Genomic DNA, 22,333 nt, shown 5'->3' with positions numbered 1-22,333 from the left:
ATGTTTGTAGATGTACACATACAAAACTGTAGTAAAAGTAAGCTTAAGTTTTCCATTTACCAAAAAAAGAGGAGGTTTCGCGTACATTCTATTTTTTTGTGGAATAAAATTATTCTACTCCATCCTCTGACAGGCAGTATGATATATTACGGGATGGACAGCGAGTCTCCGCCCATATACCTGCCACTCGGCGACAAGAACAAAAACTATCTGGTCACGATCGTCATCACTGTTTCTGACACGGAAGGAGCAAGCTCAAGGACAACCACAACTGTCCAGGTCAGCATAGCCTATAGGTCATCTACCTTACGGTGCGGTAACATCTGTTGTAGCTCGTTGTACGATTTTATTGCCTTAGAAATCAAGCTGGTCGTGTCAGGACCAACCCTCGCTAAGGATCGAAGTCGACGTATTTTTCATGACAAGACAGCTGAATTTTGCGGGACAAATGCACGACTGTAACTGTTTCAAGAATGTTTTCGAATAATTGTACGACGATCATACGATGTTTGGACAACACTGTGACTGGCACACGATTAGGTTAGCTTACATTTCTGAATGCAAAGAAAGAAGTTTATTGCTGTCAGTATATCTCCACAAATGCTGAGGCATACTGACGCACTTGTACTGATATCATGTTTGCGATGTCTCTAAACTACACTTATTCTGTCAGCAAAATTTGCCACTCAAATTGGAGCAAATAGCGTTTCAGAGGGTAAAGATTTCCAAATTTCTTTGGTGCACGACATAATTTTACGGCAAACAAACTCGAGATGATGAAAGAGCATATCAGAATGGCTAGACCACCGATGCAAAGCATGTGGTCTGTGACTGTGTAGGTTAACGAGCCGGAGGAGATGGAGGACACGGCGACCCTGCTGGCGCACACGGACTCTGAGCTGAGCGGTCTGCTGGAGGCGGGAGACACCAGCGCCGCGGTGGAGATCGTCAACATGGTCACCTCCGTCATCAACACCAGGGAGGACGGGGGGCAGCAGGAGGAGGAGAAGAAACAGGTGAAACAGGAAATATCAGACTTATTTTGGGTTTTCGTGACCTTCCCGTTCACACACCTCGTTTGTATGATGTAATTTAATCAGGTTAATACCGTCACTTCCCATACCACCTGGTGTGTGCTCGACTATCAGGGGTCATCCCAAGTCAATCAAATGTCAAAATCACCTCCCACCCACCATGCAATGGAAGATATTTTGACAGACAGATATACAAACAAACCATAAATTCAGCCACCTAAAATAATATTTTGTACCCGGAAGTAATAAAATCATATATTAGAGTTAGACGTCTGGCTATCTATAAATTTAAGATTGACAATATACGCAATTGTGTCCTATGTTTTTTTCTGATCGTAAAAGCCATACATGTATGTCGTACCATCTTTCAGCTCCGTGGGGTCCTGGTAGATAGTTTGCAGAAGATCCCGATCCAGACGCTGGACAACCTGCGGCAAACGTCAGCCGCCATGGCTCAAGCTACGGAGAAGGATGAAGAACTGTCAGAGGATGCCCAAGTATGTAAATAGAATTACAACATCAATGAATTTATCATGATATTAAATGACCCCAATACAGCCAGTAACCTGAAACAGGACATGAAAAAAAATTGTTAATTTTCGCGCGCGCGCCAAAAGTTAAACGCTACTTGACTCTACGGTGTTTGATGATGACTGAGAACATACTTTCAACGTTATAACTCAACACGCAGTAGAAGGGTTTTTAGCATGTATTGGTGTCTAAGGTTTTTGTACTGACTTTCAGGTTTCTGCTGCTTCTAAGATAGAGGAAATGGCGTCGTTTCTACAAACGAAGACACAGGAGGGCACGACAGGCGGGGCGGAGGTACAGTCTGCTGCCGAGGTCCTGGTCGCAGGGGTGGCAAACATCGTCAAGGCCGCCGCTAAGAAGGCACCGAAGGAGGCTGCAGAAACGGATGACCAAGTATATTTTCCAATTGCCATTTGATTCTCTGTCAGGCTAAGGATGTCAAATCTGAGACACTCTAATACACTCTTAATGAGGGAAACAAAACTTTAGAAACATGTTTTTACAAACTAATATCAACATCTATCTAAAGAAAAGTTTAAATTTTCATATTTACACAGAGTAAAATTAGTGTCTTTATAGCCTAATAAAGGTCCCTTAGTATAATACTACATAAATTTCATATTGTCATAATTCTTTAGTCATCATTCATTCATTCATTTCTTCCATGGCAGTCGTTGCATGTACGATTGCAGGCGTAGCTAACAAATTAAAGCTTTGGTGTATTTAATTTCAATTGTTGGTATTCCGTCTATTCTCAATCAGACACGTATGAATGTCTTCTGTAGACGCTTCATGTCATCTTTGATATTTCAGCCCAGTGTATCTGCGTCCTCTTCCACGGTGATGAAGCAGTCTCTGAAGGCCATAGCTGAGGTCCAGGAGGCTATCCTCAGTACCAAGGCTCCTGGTGAGGAACCCACGGTCCTGGCCACCCCCAGCCTCGCTGTCATGGTGCTGCGCGAGGAACGCTGGGATTTCCAGGGAGGCGTCCAGCTGCAGGAGAGTCATGGCAGCTGGTTCTCACTGCCGACTGGAGACAAGCTGTTTGACGATGACAGCGTGCGATTTGATCAAGTTATCGACATGCACGTACGTATTTTCATCTTTAATTACCAGGACCGTCTCTGTGCAAAGAATTGCTATACTACAGCTATTGTGATGTATCATCGTCACCATCTTCTTTGACGCATTTGCAGCGCTTGGCACCACGGCGGGCCATCAATGCCATCCACATTCTTTAATCTCTCAGTTGTACATTGTGCCCCCTCCATTTCGCAAAGCATCTCTGCAAGGTCCCGCTCGACCGTCCTTTTCCAAGTCATTACTTGGCCTCTCCTCTTTTTCCCCTACTGGACACCAGTTCAACGCCATGCTGGGAAACTATAGCCTCTACATTCTTACTATGTGTCCCAATTAAGTTCTGTGTGAATGCGTGCACTGAATGCGTGACCAAAAAAGCTTTATGTACCACAGTCTATGAAGTCATCATATTTGCCTTGTAAAGCTCTTCTATATTCAGCATTCTGGAGCAACATTGAAATTTGACTCCGTACTATTCTTCTTTCACAGATGAACCATTTCGACAATAACCCTTTCCAATGGGCTGCCAACGTTAGCCTGGAACAGAAGGTCGCTTCCCTGGACTTCAGTACCCTCGGTGACCACATCCCCTCGCGGAAACTCCCGGAGAAGGTGGACATCGCCATCCCACGGGACACCAGCAGGGATTCCTGGAACACCATTGAGTTACCAAACGACGTCTTTGGGATTAAAGCGTTTATCAACTTTAATATCTCTGAATCTTATGTAAGCCTTTTTTATTAGCTTGGTATTCATGCTATTGTTAGGCCTTGCATGCAACGTGTCATGATAAGTTACTAGTATGATTTTTTGTTTTCCCTTCATGTCACTGTTTTTGCATCACTTATAAGTTGTTTATCAATTAGTAATTCATGTATAGACCTACTATACAGAAAAACACTGTTATCTGTGTCCCAAAGATGTACAATAGTAACTTATAGAAAAAAAGTTCACAAATTTACATGTGACTGATGTTGTGGATTACGCACACACACAACTCACCGTCTGCATATTAACGTATACCCACTAGGAACGCCACGTGGTAAACGTGCTGGTAAGGCCATCTATCCCGGATGCCCAGGTCACCATATACCTCCGAGAGGACGCAAGTCCAACCTACGCCAACTACACAGCCGTGGGAAGCCTGCCGTATGTGGGTGACTATGCGGTGGAGGTCGGTACAGACGGGAACATCACGGCTAATCCCTACCTGTGGCAGATCGGCGTGCTGAACTCCACGTCTACATACTATCTGGGTATCACCTATAATGAATCAGGTACGGATAATTATTATGTTAATAAGTTATTTATGAGCTATATATACATGTAATGCTGGAAATTAGCTTAAAGTTCATATTCACGTTGTACAAACGAAACCATTGAATGCACACGGTATGGCGTGATCTATTTAAAGAATATATATCTTACATAGAGAATATGCCGCGTGCAAAATGACATTTACTTATTTTTGATACTAAACTCAATTTACTACCATTAATGGCATCATCACAATGTTTACATATCTTACATCATTACATCACTTTAAGATACATTGCTTGTCATTATCTCAACCGTCTAGGTGTTGATATTGGTATTGTTAATCCTTAAAAATCACTAATCGCCGTAATCAATAATCATATACACATATGACAGCTGTAGATGGAGAGAATCTGGTGCTGGAGCTGTTACTGTTCTCCACCACTTGTCTCTACTTCAACCAGACGTCCTCAGCGTGGGAAGACGAGGGGTGCCAGGTAGATGCCAGGATCTGCTAGTCCTGAACACATATCAACATGTTCAACATTTAGACGATTAGCATTTGTTTTGTTTGTTTGTTTATTGTTTTGCACTTACAAATAAAACAAAATGTAACAATTTAGAAATAAATAGACATACATAGGAGGGCCGAAAAACTGGTGGTTTATCTTTGGCCCTCCCAAATACTACAAGAGTAAATTTTTTACTTTGCATGTATTATGATGATCTATTATAAAAATGGTGCATTGGAAACATGCTCCCTTGAACTCTTAAAAAGCTGCTACCGTTGAAGAGTGAAGTTTGTACGTTTTCGATGTTAAAAGAACGTTGTAAAGACTGTCGTATTTCGTTACATCTACGACTATCATAAATAACTTTAATTCCCACATCTTGCTCAGGTTGGCCCGTTGACTACGCCTAATCTCACACACTGCATCTGCGACCACCTGACTCCGTTCGGATCCCAGTTCTTCTTCCCGCCCAACAAGATCGACATCTTAGCGTCTCTGATGAAGTTCAAGAACATCGCGGACAATCCGGTCGTCACCATCGTCGTATCAGTCATCCTCGCACTGTACTTAATGGCAGTGGTCTGGGCACGAAGAAAAGACAAGGAAGACGAGACTAAAGTAAAGCTATCATGTTCTTAAGTTGGTAGCTTCTTGAGCTCAGAATCTTGTAGGAGATGGGCAGCTGTTTGAACAGTTTCAGCATGTATGTTGTGGATAATTTCCTGTAAGGGCCTGGTTACATGTGTCGTACGATCTCAAACAGAATGCTTTCTAGGTTACTTTAGATGTGCAGGTATCCTACAAAATTCAGCAGATTGTCTTAGATCCTTTTTGACGGTTGATTTTGTCACAGCCTGCTTGAAAATCCAACTACTTTAAAATCGTATGATGACCTTCGACGAACATGACCAGGCCGTAAGCTCTAAAATTTATGATGTCTTTTCATCTTCCCCAATATAGCCTTTTTTGTTGTGCTTATTTACATGTTTTTGACTACATGCAACTAAACAACAAACAAGCAAACAAAATCCATATAGTATAGTTTTCTAAACACTGGAGCTATTTTTCAAAGGTTGAGACTATGGCCTTACATGACCTTGACCCGATGGACATGTATCGATATGACGTCACCATCATCACCGGATTCAGAAGGAATGCCGGGACGACAGCCAGTGTCAGCCTCCGTCTAATAGGAGAGGAAGGTATGATTGCTGCAGCTTCTATTTCCAAGTGGTTTAAACTGGCTACCTCACACAGACTGCATATCACCGTAGACAGCTTATCTAACTGTTAACTATTGCATTGTCTCTTGTCAGTTACTTCAATGCAAGCGACTCCGATTGTGCCAACCTTACAAGGCCTTACGTTCATAGTATGTATAATAAAGCTTTGGCACACAGTTTGTACGTTTGTATAAATTTGCTTGTACAGACTGTGTGTTATGGACTTTGTAGGACTACCATCATGTAATCTGTATCTTATATTTTGTCTGATCCTGACCTCGTCCCTCATGGCTCGAATGAAAAGCAGGCAGATTTGAGTATATCTTGAACTTCCCAAAACCCACTAATTTTAGAAAAGGTGGGACATTACGTCTTCCATAGTCTAAAGAAGAGAAGTCAAACCCCTTAGACATAGTTTTAGACATAGCTGTAGCTCTAGATAACTCCTTTTATCATGTAGATTTCAGTTATTTTATACTACGTTTCATTGTTCTTTTATGTTTGTAATCTGCAATTAGCCCCCCGGGCATGAATTTGCAATAAACTTCTATCTAATAAATTTAGGCTCAAACAAACAAATAAAAACAAAGTCTGGCGGTTTATATACCTCGACTATGAATTTGGTACGCGGGATTTCAAGGCCATAGACACGTATTCTTTTCTGTACAGTTCATTAGTTTGTTTCTTTTGCCATACATTGTACCATGTACAATTGTCGTGCAATAGAGTTCTCTTGCTCTTATCGATCAATCTGTTGTCATTTCACGCTAGGCGAGAGTGAGACCCACATGGTGTCGGACCCCGTGAGCGACAGGAAGGTGTTACAGCGCGGCGCCATCGACTCTTTCCTGGTCACCACCCGGGACTCTCTGGGCGACCTGAGGGAGATCATGGTCTGGCACAACAACGGTGGCAGTAACCCGTCCTGGTGGGTTTCCTACGTGACAATGTGTCTCATTTCATAAGAAGCCTTACAGATATCTTCTAAATGCCAAAATCCATGGATACTAGTAAGTCCAATGAATAAATAAATACTAGTAAACCAGTCTATAGTAAAAACGGAACAATGTGTCTCATTTCATTATAAGCTTTACAGATATCTTCTAATTTTCAAAACCCAATAAATGAATACTAGTAAATCTGTTACACATAGCAGTTTTTGATGTCAAATGTGACCCATATTTAGCTTAAATTCGATCCAATTCGTATAGAAAGGGTTAGGTGGACGTGGCCTAAGTCTGGTATAAACTGTTCCCGAACCTTGTTAGCTGACCTGGGTTGGTTGGTGTTCGGGGGAAGGTCTTGAATGTATGACAGTGACTTTGAATTGTTCATTTAATATCTGTGCTAAAATATCATTTTCATATTTTACTCTTGTCGCCCAACACGTAGGATAGCATCCGAGTTGTAAATGTCAAAACTAATGTTAATAATCTGTAATGGAATTAGGCATTACATATGTTTGACCTTTTACCCTATTCAACAGGTTTCTAAGCCGCATAATGGTGCAGGATCTGCAGACCAAACAGAGATGGTACTTCATCTGTAACAGTTGGCTAGCTGTGGACATGGGGGACCAAGAGGTACGGATACAGAATCTGGCACACGTATTCACATAGGCGCGATCCACATAAACGTTAAATTGGTTCATCTTCAAAATTACAAATTCGTCCACATTTTCTTTATCCAGAGGAAACAACAATACAAGAAAGGAAAAAAACTAAGTGACAGTGAACTCGAGTTCTGTACATTCGAATAATATTGTCGCCACGACTCAATAAACGTATGGTTTATTTCCTCAAAACAATAACTTAGTAGACAACGAAACGTTTGGTTGATAAGTAAATAGACGCATAATGAAGAATCAGCCATCATCATCGTCAAATAGACGTATATCAGGTACCTATCGCAATATGAATCCAAATGCCCCCCCCCCAGAAAGAAATAAAAAAGGACACATATAACCGAAAACTTTGTTGATATAATATAAGTTTGTGTGGTAGAATAATTTAACAATCAATATCAGGAGAACAAAACTAACTACCACGTAGAATTGTTAAACGTTGTAAGGAACAACATCGATGTGTTAATGATGTGGTTACTGTGTTGTACATGTTGCCAGGTTGAAAAGCACATCAGTGTGGCTACTGAAGAGGAGCTCCACCAGGCGTCCACCCTGTTCGCCACCAAGGCTGTGTTCGCGCTACAGGACGATCACCTCTGGTTCTCCATACTTGCCCGGCCTGCACGAAGCAGGTAGTTATTATTTTCTGTACGACGATCTCGGTGATTGATGATTCGATAAGGTTCTTTGGTAGATGGGGATGATAGAATCTAAAATGATATTTTACGTTGAAAGCGATGAAGATGTACTTAGCTTACAGTATGTCATAAATCCGTCACAACCAGTGGGAATACGAGAAAGAAAGGTGGAATTACAATTTCAGAGACTATTTGTTATGTAGGGTTCTTGATGCTTCGATAAGGTTCTTTGTGATAAATTTCTGGGGATACTGAAATCTAAAATGATATTTTGCCTTGAAAAAGATATTCTTGTTCTAAGCTGACGGCATGACATAAAATCCGTTGTAATCAGTGGAAAATAATGAATTTCCACCATATCTCCCCCCCCCCCAGGTTCACCAGAGTACAGCGCCTGACCTGCTGCGTCTCCGTGCTGCTGTGTCAGATGCTAACTAACATCATTTTCTACGGCACGTCTGACGAGTCCTCAGGAGCGGACATGAGTGTTGGTGTCTTCCGTATAACGTGGAAAGAACTAGTGATCGGCGTAGAGTCGGCTCTCATCGCCTTCCCCATCAATTTCGTCATTGTGGCCCTCTTCAAGTACTCAGCAGATAAGCCTGAAGTGGAGAAAAAGGAGCGGAAACGGTGTAGTTGGGCGTGGAAATGTTGTTGCAAGGGTGCTAATAGCGAGAAGCGTCGCCCTAGTACAAAAACTGTGCCAAAATACTGCGCGAAAGAGACGTCGGATTATGCCGAAAACGCTGCAGCTGTTGGCCAGGAAGATGTGATCGACGCGCCGGGTGGAGATGCGGCTGTTGACGGCAATGCCAGAAGGACTCGACGTAAGAAGAAGAGCATGAAAACAAGGATCAGAAGTTGCTGCTGCTGGTTCTCTCCCAGGTTGGTATGGGTAAACCAGCCACCATATCTATAGAACAAGCCTATACAGATAGATTCTCGCAATCAATATGTCCCCAAGTTGTCTTAAAGCTTGTTTACATTAATTTTTCTATTTACATTACATTACAATATGTCATGGCCACTTTGTAATTATGTACATGTATGTATTTTGTCATTTGTGTTTTACACGTGTTTTATATCTATGTTCTCGAGTAGAAGTTACATTTTATATTCATGTTAGCAAAATCGATTTCACAATGTTTTGGCTTCTATCAGTTTTAAGTCTTTCTTTATTAAAAAAAATTAACGTCGCAAGTAATTTGTTCTGTAAAGCTCCTAGCCAATCAATGTGTCCTACTGATCTGCCTAAAATAGTAATCCAAATGAAAACGCGAGTAACTTTGTGATATTTCCTTTCCGTATCCCCACTGCTTATAACGGATTTTAAGAATTCATCGCAAAGAACTGTATCGAATCATCCATCCATACATACTCAAGCTGACTGTTAATTGTTCTTACACAAAGTGAGTCTGACACTGAACTGACCGAGGACGAGAAGGCGAAGTTATTCATCAAAGGCAGGGGCACGAAGGAGTTACCGTGGTGGTGTGTGTACGTGGCCTGGCTCCTAGCGGTCCTCGCCTGTCTTACAGCAGCGTTCTTCACACTTCTGTATGGAATGGCGTATGGAAGGCAGAAGTCTATCGACTGGCTAGTGTCAATGATCATTGGATTTATACAGGTAAGTACGACTTACTGTCTTGTATTTTTCCAAGACTAAAACATCCAGACAGATCACCCAACAAAGGCAGTGTCAACGATATACTCTTACTGGTATGCCTTATTACCTTACTGTACTAATATATAAACAAAAAACACAGATAACAAACGACGAAGGTATACATTTTTTTACCACTATAGCCTGTCTTGTTTCTTCTCAGGGAGTGTTCGTTCTGCAACCTATGAAGATGCTGGTCATTGCTGCTATCGTTGCTGTGATTATCAAGAAGTTGGATGAGGAAAACTGGGAACCGATCGTGCCTGAGGAACATCTTGTCGGTGAGTTTTGTTAGCTTTGTTATAATTTTACGTATTGAAGGATAATTCTTACTTTTAGTTGATCTTTGTTCTCATGATCATATCTTGTATTATCGTTGCATATTTTGTAGGGGTTCTCCCCCCTCCCCACCAAGGCGTCATTGAAAAATCCAAAATAGGTGACATGTATTTCCTGGTGAAGTAGATAAATTAAAGAACACGGAACTAGTACGACAACAATAACATCGAGTCCTCTAGAACAAAGCAAACACATATGTGCACCTCCGTGTCTCTTCATAAACACTCTAGACTTATATTTGTTTCTTCTCTGTCTCATGATTCACCAGAAAGCGGGTCTTGGACTTCCGTGGACATCCAACAATTTCGAAAGGACCTACAGAAGAGACGAGAGGACCCCGTTTACAAACCCCCGCCTCCTAAAGACTTGGCGAAAGTCAGAGCAGCAAGGAAGAAGAACGACGCCATGTTCTTCATAGTTTACGAGACTGCGTCCTTCATGCTCTTTGCGTTTCTTATACTGACCATCGCACACACCATGGTGGAGCCCAACGCCTTCCAACTGGGAAACAACGTCCAGGAGACTTTCTTGGGTGGCGTTGAAGAGGTGATGTTCTAACTTGCCGCTTTTCTGTGACACGCGTTGAATATTTGTGTGTACAATCCAAAACTTATTCGGCGTTTAAATAGCCAATAACGCACTAGATTGGGAGATGTTTACACGTCGGTTAAACGGCGAAGTATTTAATACCAGCTCAGAAAAGTGGGGGCATCATCACTATCACTATCACTATCACTATCACTATCATAGCCACCTGCCCCCACGCCATGCCGCGCGCGTGCCTGTGAAGTTGGTGTGCTAAATCAATTGCAAAGGGCGGTTATAACAGTTATACAAATACAGGCATAGGTCTCATGAACAGGTATCTTAAATGTCGTGTTTATGTCCAGAAAGATTCTAAATGTGCCTTATATTTCAACAGATTCAAGATCGCTACGACGTGTACTTGTGGTTGGAAGAAGAGGTCTTCATGAACCTGTACGACTTCTCCAGTCCGTTTACAGCCGATGGGCACTCTGTTGTGGTCGGGTCGGTCAGGATGCGGCAAGTGCGCGTGTCGACAGGTGAGTCGATAACAACCTTGTAATGTAATAACAAACATCACTGATTATTCGCTAAAGTGTTCAAGTTGGCGTCACTCAGTTAACAAGCAAGGTCGCCTAATTAAAAAATGCTAGAGAATCAAGCGTATTTTGCGGCCGAAAATGTACCCTTTTATCAACTTGAACGGGGCTCGTACGATGATCTAGAGACCTATTGCCTATTGTGTGTGTGTGTGTGTGTGTGTGTGTGTGTGTGTGTGTGTGTGTGTGTGTGTGTGATGGTATTAAAAATGCTGGTGGGACTACTTAGTCAACTCAATATTAATGTGACCAAAGACTTCTTAGCTAACTTCTATACATGTTTTTGTTCTATGCAGAAAAATGCACGGCACAGAATAAGGGCATGGTGGGCACGAGACTGCTATCTCTCTACTTCGACTTCTGCAGCGAAGATTACACCAGTGATAACGCTGTAACGGAACATTTCCTGCCCGGCTGGGTGAGCGCACCGAAGACAGCGAACTTCACCCCGAACGCCTCCAGCCCATGGGTGTACCAGCACGCAGACAACATTTGGTCGTCTTCGGGGTACGGTACAGGAGGGTACGTGGCGGATTTTCATGTCAAAACAGCAAACGCATACTTCAAACTATACGACCTCGAGGCGCTGACATGGATCGACCGACTGACCAGAGCCGTGATTGTTGACTTTACGGTCTACAACGCGAACGTGGACTTGTTTTGTCTAGTCTCAGTACTCGTCGAGACGCCGGCGACTGGGAACGCCCACGCGGCGTCGACTGTCCGGATGATACGGCTCTACCAGTACAGGCACGCTATAGACACGGTGCTACTGATATTTCAGATAGCGTACACTCTTATGACCATCTACGATATCTACTCTGCCGTGCGAAGAATTTTTGCTCAAAGATGGACGTTCTTCAAGAACATATGGAATCTTCTAGACTTCTTGATTATTCTCCTGTCTTTAGCTGCATTCGCAGCCTTTGCAGCCCGCATGATACTCACCAGTCAAGCTCTTGCAAGTTTTAGGAAAAACAAAACTGCATTCCTTAACCTTGTGCCTGTGATTGTTGCAGACGAGGCGTTGGTGGCCGTTGTTGCCATCATCGCTTTCATAGGATGTATGCGGTGTTGCAGGCTGCTTCGTGGCAACAACAGTCTGTACCTCATCGAAGCAACCTTCAAACGGTCCATCGGGCCATTGCTGTCACACGGCCTCATCATAGTCATCATGATGGTCGGTTACGCCATGTTGGGACACCTTGCCTTCGGCCGCCAGGTCCAGTCGTATTCATCCTTAACCCGAGCTCTCGTCACAGTTCTGAACTTTGCCATTGGGGCTTATGAAATGGACGACTATCTCGCATCACCGGCACTTGGTTTACTCTTCTTCATCAGCTTCATCTTTTCCATGGGATTCATTCTCCTAAACTTCTTCGCCGCCATCATGATGGACATTTTCGCGGTGGAGAAGGAAGAGTTTGTGGTGCCAGAGGAGGGGGAAATCGTGACGTACACGGTCGAACGCGTGAAGTCTCTTTTGGCGTTCAAAAAACGCCGTCCTGACGATGAAGATGGTAAATATCTTCCAGACAGCCTCCTAATCTCTCCGTATCTCCGGAGAAGGCAGCGCGGTGGGCAGCTGAGCGTGGACATGAGTGAATCTTCATTTGAAGGCCCAACGTCAGCCTCCACCGAAAGCCTTGGTTTCGAGCCACAGCTCGAGTGGCCCCCGAGAAGCGTTCGTTTCAGTAACGTGAAGATAGTGCACATGGCGGACGACAGTGATTTACGAGAACGACAAAGAAATGTATGACCTTATGATATTAGTTACATGTAAGGTAATTAAAATACGTATATTTGATTGTCAGTGTTTCAAGTTAATGTCTGTTATCCGTTTCTGAGCGATGCTGATTCCTGAGGTGAAGTGAGGCTAAGACTAAAATGTAGACGACATTGAACTTTTCAACGAACTTTCCTTTTGATGAAGGATTTTGTTCGATAGATAAGTTAACATATTTTTAAAACTGATACAAGAATATACTGCGTAGTTGTGCACACGTACTCTCGTTATGCGTATTGCTAAATAATGAACCAATAATATGATAAGCTAACTGGTTACTAATATGTTAACGATATTAACTCATTTGGAGTTAAAAGATGGAACTATCGTCATGTATGCAAAGTTCATATGACTTTCATTTACGGATAACATATTTGTTATCTGTTTTAGTAGCTGAAACGTTAGCTGCTTCTGTAAAGAGAGTTTCAGGTATTGAAATGTCTACTTTCCTCTTTGAACACAGCTATGAGGAAACTAGGTGTAAATAGCTATAAGATAATAAGCGTAAATTGATACCCATTTTTAATTTGAAACCGCACACATTCTAGAAGAGAGACAGAGACCAGAAGCGCGTGAGAACATTCAATTTGATTGTTTCATTTCAGTTTAATTTTGATTGTTGAACGTAACGGTGTGGTGCAGTCGCCCTTAAGCGCAGGTGCCCTCGAACACCACGACGTCATCAATGGCGATGTCGCCACGCCAGCTTGAACCGCGGGTGCCCTCGAAAACAAGCTGTGAAGACAAGAGACAGAGGGTTGGACATATAGCCTGGGTACCATCGAGGTTATTTTACGACGGCTCCCACAGTCGCTATCAAGCTGTCGGTAACCAACGTAAACTAACCAGAATGTTTGGAAATATCAAAAAAATTCTGTTTTACGGAATGTAGTCTTGCAACTGTAATCTTGGTCAACTCTTGTTATTTGCGTCCAGAAGGTAATCAACTGATACTATTCAAACGAGAACTTATAACTTATTTGCATAATCAATGAAATATCTATCATGTGTCAATTGTAATGGTTGATGTCATTGTTCGAAGGTATACACTTGCGAAACATCAATTATATCGTTTATTCGGTATCGTCACATCTGGTTTACCTAGCCTCCTTTTCAGGCGTTCCGGGATCGGTCGTTTCTTTTTTTAAGGGGGGGGGGTCTCTCTGACCAAACGTAGATCGCACGCAATAGAAGGTCCCGGAACGCCTAAAAAGAAGGCTATGGTTTACCTGGAAGTCGGCGTCCCCGGGGATGGTAAGCTGTCCAGGCAGCCACATGTTTCCTTGGTCCCCGCTCACGCTGAACTCAGGCGTGCCCAGGACGGAGTTCCCGTCAGTCACGTATACATTCAGCGTGTTGATGTCTGAAGGAACAGATGTTGGACAAGGGAACAGTTACTACCACATGTCACACGATTATAGCATCTACCAATAGGCTTCAGGAAGCGGCTGGAAGAGTAGAAATATTGGCCAAATAATCAGATGATATGCAGGGGAGTTGGCCCGCGCTAAGAGAGCAGATTGCCGCTTCCTCTTAGCATTGTCCAACTCGTATATCATCTGTACAATTTGGCCAATATCTTCTCTTTCTAGCGCCTCTCCGATGCCTGGTAGAGACTAGCTCAATTACAAGAGATTCAATTTAGAACGATTTGCCATGATTTTACAAAGGGCGGGAATAACAGGAACATACCTGCTACGGATAACAGACGTCTGTTTCATAGGCGTTTATGAGTACATACATGTAACATTGCCGGGTGATAAAACGGAGAAAAGTAATCTCCAAGCAGATATTTTGTAGCCTTGAGTCCAGCCTTGTTGGCTTTGGTCTAATCCCCAAGATCAAGTAGTGGATCTTGGGGAGGGGACCTAAGCTAACAAGGCTGGACCCCAGGCTAGATCTTTTGGTGGTCGCAAAGACAGTATCAATTTGGTCAGGTTTATTGACAATATCCAATACCGCTACACATTATTGCATTGGATACTGTCTGGCGTATAGCTTGGCCAATTTGATACTGTCTTTGCAACCACAAAAAGATCTATTCGGAGATTAGTGAATATTAAATCGCCTCACCTACTCCGTACATGTGGTACTGGAAGAACAGGCAGTAACCGACGGTGTTGGCGCTCAGAGTTGGTGTGCGCAGGCGCGCGGCGTCGCCCAGGGAAACTGATCCGGACGCCTCGATGAACATGTAGTAGCCTTGAGTTGGAATGGAACAGAAAAAAATATTAGGTACTGCAACACAATTTATTTCAAAACACATATGTAGAATCACATTTCTTTATTCAGACTTTCAAATATTGTCCTACATGAAAATCCTTGAAACGGCAGTAAGGGCAATGAGGATGGCGACTTTAGTTGGTATTGCATGCGGCAGAACTTCCGTTTTTTTGTACCTTTTGTCCTGGACATGCTATCGTCTTTATTATTTTTTTGTGGTAAGTTTTTATGCAAAAAAGTACTCAAGATTTGAGCCCCGTAGCAGATTGTTCTGGAACTGCAGGGGCTTTTTTGTTAGAATGAATTAGGCTGCAGTACTGACCCGACCCGTGGGCGTCGCTGGGAGGTCCGGTGGAGCTGGAAGTGGTCCTGCCGTAGTTACGGGTCCAGTCAAACTGGTCATCGCCGTCCTGGGTAAAGCCGCACAGGTCCGCGTCAAAGCTACAGATGAAGGCGGTCGGGACTGACCAGACAGTAGAATGAGGTAGATTTAAAAAAATACAAATATCCGTATATGAACAGATCGCACAACATTAGAGGGAAATCTTCGAAGATTTCAGACGTTACTTAATCTAAAAACATGTCTAAAAAGCAACAAGTCGATGCTATTTTCTTAATGACTGTGTAAAATGAAGTTTTTCGAAAAAATCATAACGTAATTAATTGAGGGCAATTTGAATAAAAAGGTGTAAGGAAACCCAAATCTATGCTTCTGCATGATATAATATAATGATCGTGGTATGGTGACATGTCACCCCCCGGTACCCACCGGTTGTGTACTGGATAACGAAGCCCTGCCCGTTGACCGCGGGGTCGGTAGCAAACTCGATCATCAGGCGGTCCCCGGAGGACGTGATGGGGCTCGGCGTGGTCGAGCCGCACAGGGTGGCGACCAGAGGGGACGATGTGTCCCCGCCGTCGTAAACCTAAAGAACAACAACAAAAACACCTTTTACTTCTTGTTGTTAACGGAGTAGGATAGACTGGCTGGTACCACCAAAATACAACAGCATAGCATTGCCGTTAAAGCTCTACTAGGCAGCCAAAACAAGCCTTTTTTCAACAAAATAGAGAGATAAAACTCTACATTTTGAAAATGCAAGCATATATCCACACAGGCCAAGAAAAAGGCTGTTTACAGTTGGTTTGAATGCTCTCGCCAATGCCCGGGCCTTTTGGGCCTGCACGAAATAGTGACCTTTACCCTGCTTGCCTTCAAAGCCTTGCGTTGGTTCAATTTTTTTTTAAATTGCACAATGTGTGAATAAAGCCTATCAATTTGACTGAAACTTGTGCGAACAGTCAAACCTTGAGAACGTCATATCCGCACGACGTGTGGTCTTCCACGTCGAACGTCAGGAATGACATAGAGATGGTGCTGCCGGCGGTGGCGTTGATCATGTAGCGGCAGGTCGCCATGTCCAGGTAATAACCCGGGTACCCGGGCGACCTGATCTCTCCAAAAGCACCGTCGAAGTAGTACTGTCCGCAGTCAGGGTGGATGCCGACTGTAACCGGAAAAACAGAGACAATGTATGTACGTGATATTGTGTGCATGCTGCAAAAACGTAGCTTAACAATTTTGATTTTTGATGATTATTGATAATGTAGGTAGAAGCACCATTCCCGAAATAGTGCTGTCCACAGTTAGACAGTTAGGATGGATGCAAAGTATATCCCCGACATTGTGAGCTGGAAAAGCAAAGCTCAAGACGTTTTTTTGTAGTTCGACGCGATTCGTGTTTGGCAACTTATTGTCAGACACAACTAGGATAGTGATTACATTGTGGTTATGCAACCCAATATCGAGATATGCGGTGATGTTATAGAAGTGCATGACTGGTACTCTGTGCTCTATACAGGTTTTCACGGTATACTTATTATAAAGTTTATTCTCTCTCCTTCAGTTGAAAACTACAAACAGCTCGTACCTTGGCAGGGCCAGGGGCAGGATTCTGTTTCAATGTTGTGTCCCTCGCAGCCGTTCGGGTCCGAGCAGAACCGCCGGCGTGTCTTGGTGCAGGTTTCGTCACACGGGCTCCACTCCGTCCACTCACTCCAGCCGACAGGCATGTCTGGACAGAGGGACATGAGAGAATATTAGGTCAGTTAGTCCTCACCTTCAGTGCGTCAAACTTGTCTCAATCATGATGTTTCTCTTTTTCATATTATGAATGAGAAAAGCATGTGTGTGATACATTTTTCTTACGTTTGACATCACAGGCGAGAGTAAAAAAGGATCACTAGAAAACGTTATCCCCTTTTCACACGGACTGGCCGTCTGTCTTCATATCCAGATATGAGAATCATAATAGCTATCATTCCCACTAGGATGAAATTGTCCGGATCGAGTCGCTTCAATCCGGCTTCGATTCGGCTCGAAACAGGATCGAACCAGGTTAAACCGACTCAATTCGGCTCGATCCGGCCAATTTTATCCTAGTGGGAATGGAAAGTCTACACGTAAATTCCTCTAAAAACATGTGTACTCACGGCAGCTGTACAGAGCGTTCAGCTTGGCCACGTCGATGTCGCTGAAGCCGTTCCTCTGACCCAAAGTTGGCGCCTCGGGGTCCCGGGCCACGATGGTGGGGCTCCCGTTGGAGCTGAAGGCCGTGGCGCTGTAGTGCATGACGGAACCAAAGTCATAGGCCTGGCCCAGCACCGTCACATCAACCTCCGAGTACCTGTTGAAGTTGTGCTCCGTACCTGTCCAACGACAATACATTCAACCATTCAACAACTACAATTGAACATAGCACAAAAAGGTATAGACTAAAACTTAAAATACATTGTACTACAGTATATACTACAACAGCAAGGGCTAGTATAAGTCATTGATATAGTATTATAATTGAGTGGGACCAACCATGACTTTCGGTATTTTTTCTAATAACCAAGCAGTCTATATATTTACCTATTTTAGCATTGTGTGAGTTATTGCATCTAAAGATATATTCCAATCTGTCTGTATCACCACAAGATACCAAAGTGTAAACAAATTAAAACATTCAAACATGGCTGAAAGCTGTGTTTCCAGCTTTTAAAACACACGCCAATGGCATAATACTTGGAACCTGAACTCCCTCAATGGCACTTTGCAATGTTGTGCGGGTTGATTCAACTTATCTTGTAAAGAAATGGCCAGAAAATTGACTTTTTGTATCGTCCTTAAGTTACATATAGCAGCCCTAAGAAATGTAGTTCTCTTGAGTTAACCATGGCTTACCAGACTGAATGTTCTCCCACTGGATGATGACGTACTCGTCCCGGTCGTAGCGGGACTGCTCGTGCCAGAAGCCGGCGGCGTGCATGAACTCGTGGATGGCGATGCCGTGGTACACGCACCCGTTCCCGAGGGACAGCTCCTGTCGACCGCCCTGCACACCCACGTAAGACCAGCATCTGGAACAGAATTTAAACAGCATTATATTTACGTTTACCGAAGGAAAACATATTGTTTTTGCTCAGTTTCTTCTCCAAACAAATAATATCAATGACCTGAACCTGACGTCTATCACCATGGTAACTAGTGTTGGGTTACATCATGTTTTAATTTTATAGCAGGAGAGATTTAGACTCCTGCTACCATATAGTATATAAATGTGTTTGAGTAAGAATTAACAGAGCAGACCATATGCGAAGGTAATAAACATTATGCATTTGTTTTGCAAATGTCTTTTCTGTATTAGACACATTGTGACCGGTTTACAATTTATTTCAACCTGTTAGCTGAATAATGGTATACGGACGCATGACCAGAAATAGGTGGACCGAATTCACTACGTCAAAACATTAATGTACAAATTAATTCAAAATCCGTACGGTCAACCCATGGCCCAATAAAGAGGCGGCGCGTGTACGAACAATATCCTCTTTGCGCACAAAGCTCCTCCATAGAGGTTGTTCGTGCGGCCTCAGTCAAACGCACCAAGTGCCAGAGATTATGATGGCGTCTTACCCGCTTCCCTTGTGGATGTCCAGGTAGTCTACCTCGTTAGTCCTCGGCACCAAGGTGATGCAGGTGCGGACCGCGTACTCGTCCATCGCCTCCTGGATCACGGCCTGTTCCGTACTCGCTGAGAAAAAAAATCCATGTCATCTAAATACACATATACCAAGAATACCTTTCACAGTGTAAACCACCATGGTGATCATCATATCATTATATCAGATAAGTTTATTGCAAATTCCTGCCCGAAGGCTAATTGCGAATAACAAAGATAAAAGGACATTGAAACAGAGTACAAAATAACTGCAAAATGTATATAATAAAACAAGATAATACGTATCAACTTTATAACAATAGGAGAGTAAACGAAATTAGGCAAATGGGTACTCAGTATTATTGGAAAGCGCAACTAAGGCGGTCTTTTGTACATTTTACCATGCATTGAAACAACTGTATGTGGCCAGAGTGTGTTGATTGAAGTTTGAGTCACAAAATCAGATGTTCTGTACATCTTATTTCATTTGAAGAACCAGAAGAAAGCGGTACGTGATGCGATCATCAAGACATATACTTCTAAAAAAGGAAGAGTTTGTTTTGTGCACGTGAATCAACTCTGAAATGTCTTACAGAAGTGTCCACTCCTCAGCTCGTACGGGATGATCCTGGTGGCCCAGACCTTAGAGACATCGCGGATTCCGTTCCGAGAAGTCTGGGGAAGAACAGACGACAAAATTCACCTGTCTCGAGTTCGTTGTAAAATAACTAATCATATATTTTTCTTTGTGTTGCAATGATACTTAGTTTACAGATCATTTTGAAAGTTGTTTCATCAATTTTCGTAGCGGCCTTAGCACAAACATTGGGATAGCAATCAGTTAGCCCCTCAGGTAGGGGAAGAACTGGCTGGCTGACGTATAGAAGGAAACCTCGAGTAATAGTCGCTTGTTAAGTGAGGTCTTGATGTCTTTAGGTAGATAATGCTTACCACAGTTTGCGGGATGTCCCCCTCAAACAGGTTAGTATCTGAAGGAAAAGAAACAACAGCAATTGTTTCAAAAAGGTGTAGGGCTTCGATAACAAGAATGTTCCATACTTAATCGAAAGGGGCATTACAGATATTCTTTTTAGCATGTTTGGATCCAAAACGTGGTGGTCATATAAAAAAATAGAAATAGTGAAAAAGTTATAATAATCTCGCAGATGCATACTACTTTCCTATCCAGCACTGGAGAGTTTTCAGTTCGGGTACGAAAAGATCGTATAACGATGTTCAACACTGTGAAACCTTTTATTTCTATATGTAACAAAATCTTTAAATGAAAGACTCACCGCGATTGGCTGCTAGGATCTTGTCCATCACGGTTTCCACTGTAAAAAAAATATGCAAGGAAAGACGTTGCAATACCTTTTTTGTTTTCATGATGTTTGGACTCGAATTTTTGTTACAACGTTAACTTTTGTCGTATATAGCGACATGACGGAGTCTATAATTTAGTGTACATGTATGCATATTCATGACGGTGATAATTGCATTCAAGCGAAGTCAAGTTCTCTTTGATGCAGACGTTTCATATGTCCTTGGCACTGAACGTATGCGCACTTCTTCAGACACGTGCAATAACACTTGTTATGTAACAGAGTAAAGCTATGATTTACGTGTGAACCTGATTTTCACAAACACATGCTGAAGAGACGGACAAGTGGTCCTCTCGGATGTTATTACGCCCAGGCCATATCATAAAACACTAAATCAATCACTTGATATCCGGCGATTATATTTCACGATAACATCATGTATGCAAATTAGCAACTTATGTCTAACTCTACCAGCCAATCGCTAATCAAAACGTTGTATGTAAATGTGATGAACGAATTATGATATGATTTGTACCTGTACGGCCCCTGACCTCCTGCAAAAACCGATGCCATGGTCACGTACAAGGTTGAAAAGAAAAAAAAAATGACAAGGTAAGTATACATCTTAGCAATCCAACTCATGGCTCAATGGCTCGAAACAGTACATAAACAAGATATTATTTGTCAATAAATGGGTTATTTAGTCCCGTTTACACCACTATGTAAGACGCGAAAACAGTTCGTTTCCATCCAAAACTTTTGGAAATGACTTTTTTTTATTCCAACATGTAATCACCAGACGTGGTGACGACACACTCAAGTTTCTTCAACTTATATTAATGCCGCCACCAACACAGGGGACAAATACATTACAGGACAATACTCATTTACACCTGAGCTAAGTGAGGAAAGCCATGTAAAGTGCCTTTCCTAAGGGCACAAGATCGGTGGCATGTCAGGACTCGAACCCGGGACTCTTAGTTCCGAGTTGCGCACTCTGCCGCTACGCCACACGACTCCACTAATGACTTTGAGAATTGTAGTAATATTAGTATTGTCGTAGTATTGTACATGTGTAATTAATAAGGACACAGATGTAAACCATATCATTAAAACTATCTGTGAGACTACCGATGTCTTAAAAGGACCCCCTGTCACACATTCAAGGATTTGACGTCCCAATCACTAGCCGAACCATGCTTAGGAGGACGTCGGCGCAAAGTCGGCTGGCGTTTGGTGAGGTCGGCTAACATTCGATCAGTGTTTAAATACAAGCTTTCAGGAACAAGTCAGTAGTGTTCTGGGCGTGTTCATTTCAGGAGTCAAATTTAACTCAAATTGAAATCAAGTTCGTTTCGATTCATTAAAAAAGGTAGGCGTGACCTAAATTTGGCCAGACTGCTCCCGAACGTCAGCCGAACCTTGTCGGCTGGTGTTTCGGAACAAATTCGCGAGAAGGTCGTGAATGTGTGACAGGGGCTTTAATTGACGTTGATCGCTCAGACGTGATTGTACACAAGCATATTACTCCATATTAGAATCATAAGCTGTTATGTTTTCAAGGTCTGTAAACTCTTAAAAATACAAAAACAATACATGTATTTTGTAAACATGTTGAAAAGGCACCTACCATGACAGGAAGACCCGTGCAATGCACAGCCAGAAAAGTCACGGCGAAAATTCCCCAGATGCCCATGATTGTCGTTTCAGTCGACCTCAAGACGGCGTGTTTCTGGAACTAGCTAGCAGCCGTGAACGTTCCTTTTATACTCGTTGTCCATGCATGAAGCTCTTATTATATTTCAGTCCATACCATGGTATGGATGAAATATATTGTGTTCTCTCATGTTTCTTCTCCTTCTCCTCCTTCTCCTCCTGCCACACAGTCAAAGGGATTCAACTCTGTCATTTTTTAGTCAAATGATCTGAAATTTGGCATGGAGGTAGAATGGGCCAATACCCCCAGGCGTTTTTTTTTTCATTTTTTTGAT

General features: G+C 42.7%; 2 protein-coding genes across 2 annotated transcripts; one reads left to right on the top strand and one right to left on the bottom strand.

The window, feature by feature from the left end:
- Positions 1-141: 141 nt before the first annotated feature.
- On the top strand, positions 142-12,784 carry LOC109469108 (polycystic kidney disease protein 1-like 2). The gene is made up of 19 exons (XM_019767490.1): positions 142-279; positions 840-1,016; positions 1,406-1,531; positions 1,779-1,958; positions 2,379-2,654; positions 3,135-3,371; positions 3,676-3,922; positions 4,299-4,399; positions 4,802-5,032; positions 5,487-5,616; positions 6,409-6,565; positions 7,124-7,220; positions 7,760-7,893; positions 8,275-8,784; positions 9,310-9,526; positions 9,726-9,843; positions 10,170-10,447; positions 10,824-10,965; positions 11,322-12,784. Exons 1-19 carry the CDS (start codon positions 154-156, stop codon positions 12,782-12,784), a joined length of 4,947 nt encoding a protein of 1,648 aa, XP_019623049.1. The 5' UTR covers positions 142-153.
- A 617-nt stretch (positions 12,785-13,401) lies between these two features.
- Positions 13,402-22,075, bottom strand: LOC109469352 (dorsal-ventral patterning tolloid-like protein 1). The gene is made up of 15 exons (XM_019767860.1): positions 21,973-22,075; positions 20,878-20,896; positions 20,316-20,354; positions 19,972-20,009; positions 19,614-19,695; positions 18,996-19,113; positions 18,264-18,439; positions 17,528-17,743; positions 16,966-17,109; positions 16,343-16,542; positions 15,804-15,960; positions 15,357-15,497; positions 14,885-15,013; positions 14,041-14,174; positions 13,402-13,546 (listed from the first exon to the last, which is right to left on the bottom strand). Exons 1-15 carry the CDS (start codon positions 22,036-22,038, stop codon positions 13,460-13,462), a joined length of 1,746 nt encoding a protein of 581 aa, XP_019623419.1. The 5' UTR covers positions 22,039-22,075; the 3' UTR covers positions 13,402-13,459.
- Positions 22,076-22,333: the final 258 nt, after the last annotated feature.

Source organism: Branchiostoma belcheri, unplaced genomic scaffold (genome assembly GCF_001625305.1).
Source record: "Branchiostoma belcheri isolate BF01 breed outbred unplaced genomic scaffold, Haploidv18h27 scaffold20, whole genome shotgun sequence".
In the NCBI taxonomy this organism is placed as follows: Eukaryota; Metazoa; Chordata; class Leptocardii; order Amphioxiformes; family Branchiostomatidae; genus Branchiostoma; species Branchiostoma belcheri.
This window is presented reverse-complemented; position numbering and strand designations above follow the sequence as displayed.

Coding starts and splice junctions, on each gene's coding strand:
- LOC109469352 (XM_019767860.1), bottom strand. CDS start 22,038: ATGGGCATCTGGGGAATTTTCGCCGTGACTTTTCTGGCTGTGCATTGC. Junction 16,543..16,965: donor CTGCCCCTGGCCCTGCCAAG/GTACGAGCTGTT, acceptor TTCCGGTTACAG/TCGGCATCCACCCTGACTGC. Junction 14,175..14,884: donor GTACCACATGTACGGAGTAG/GTGAGGCGATTT, acceptor CTGTTCCTTCAG/ACATCAACACGCTGAATGTA.
- LOC109469108 (XM_019767490.1), top strand. CDS start 154: ATGGACAGCGAGTCTCCGCCCATATACCTGCCACTCGGCGACAAGAAC. Junction 1,532..1,778: donor AACTGTCAGAGGATGCCCAA/GTATGTAAATAG, acceptor ACTGACTTTCAG/GTTTCTGCTGCTTCTAAGAT. Junction 3,923..4,298: donor TATCACCTATAATGAATCAG/GTACGGATAATT, acceptor CACATATGACAG/CTGTAGATGGAGAGAATCTG.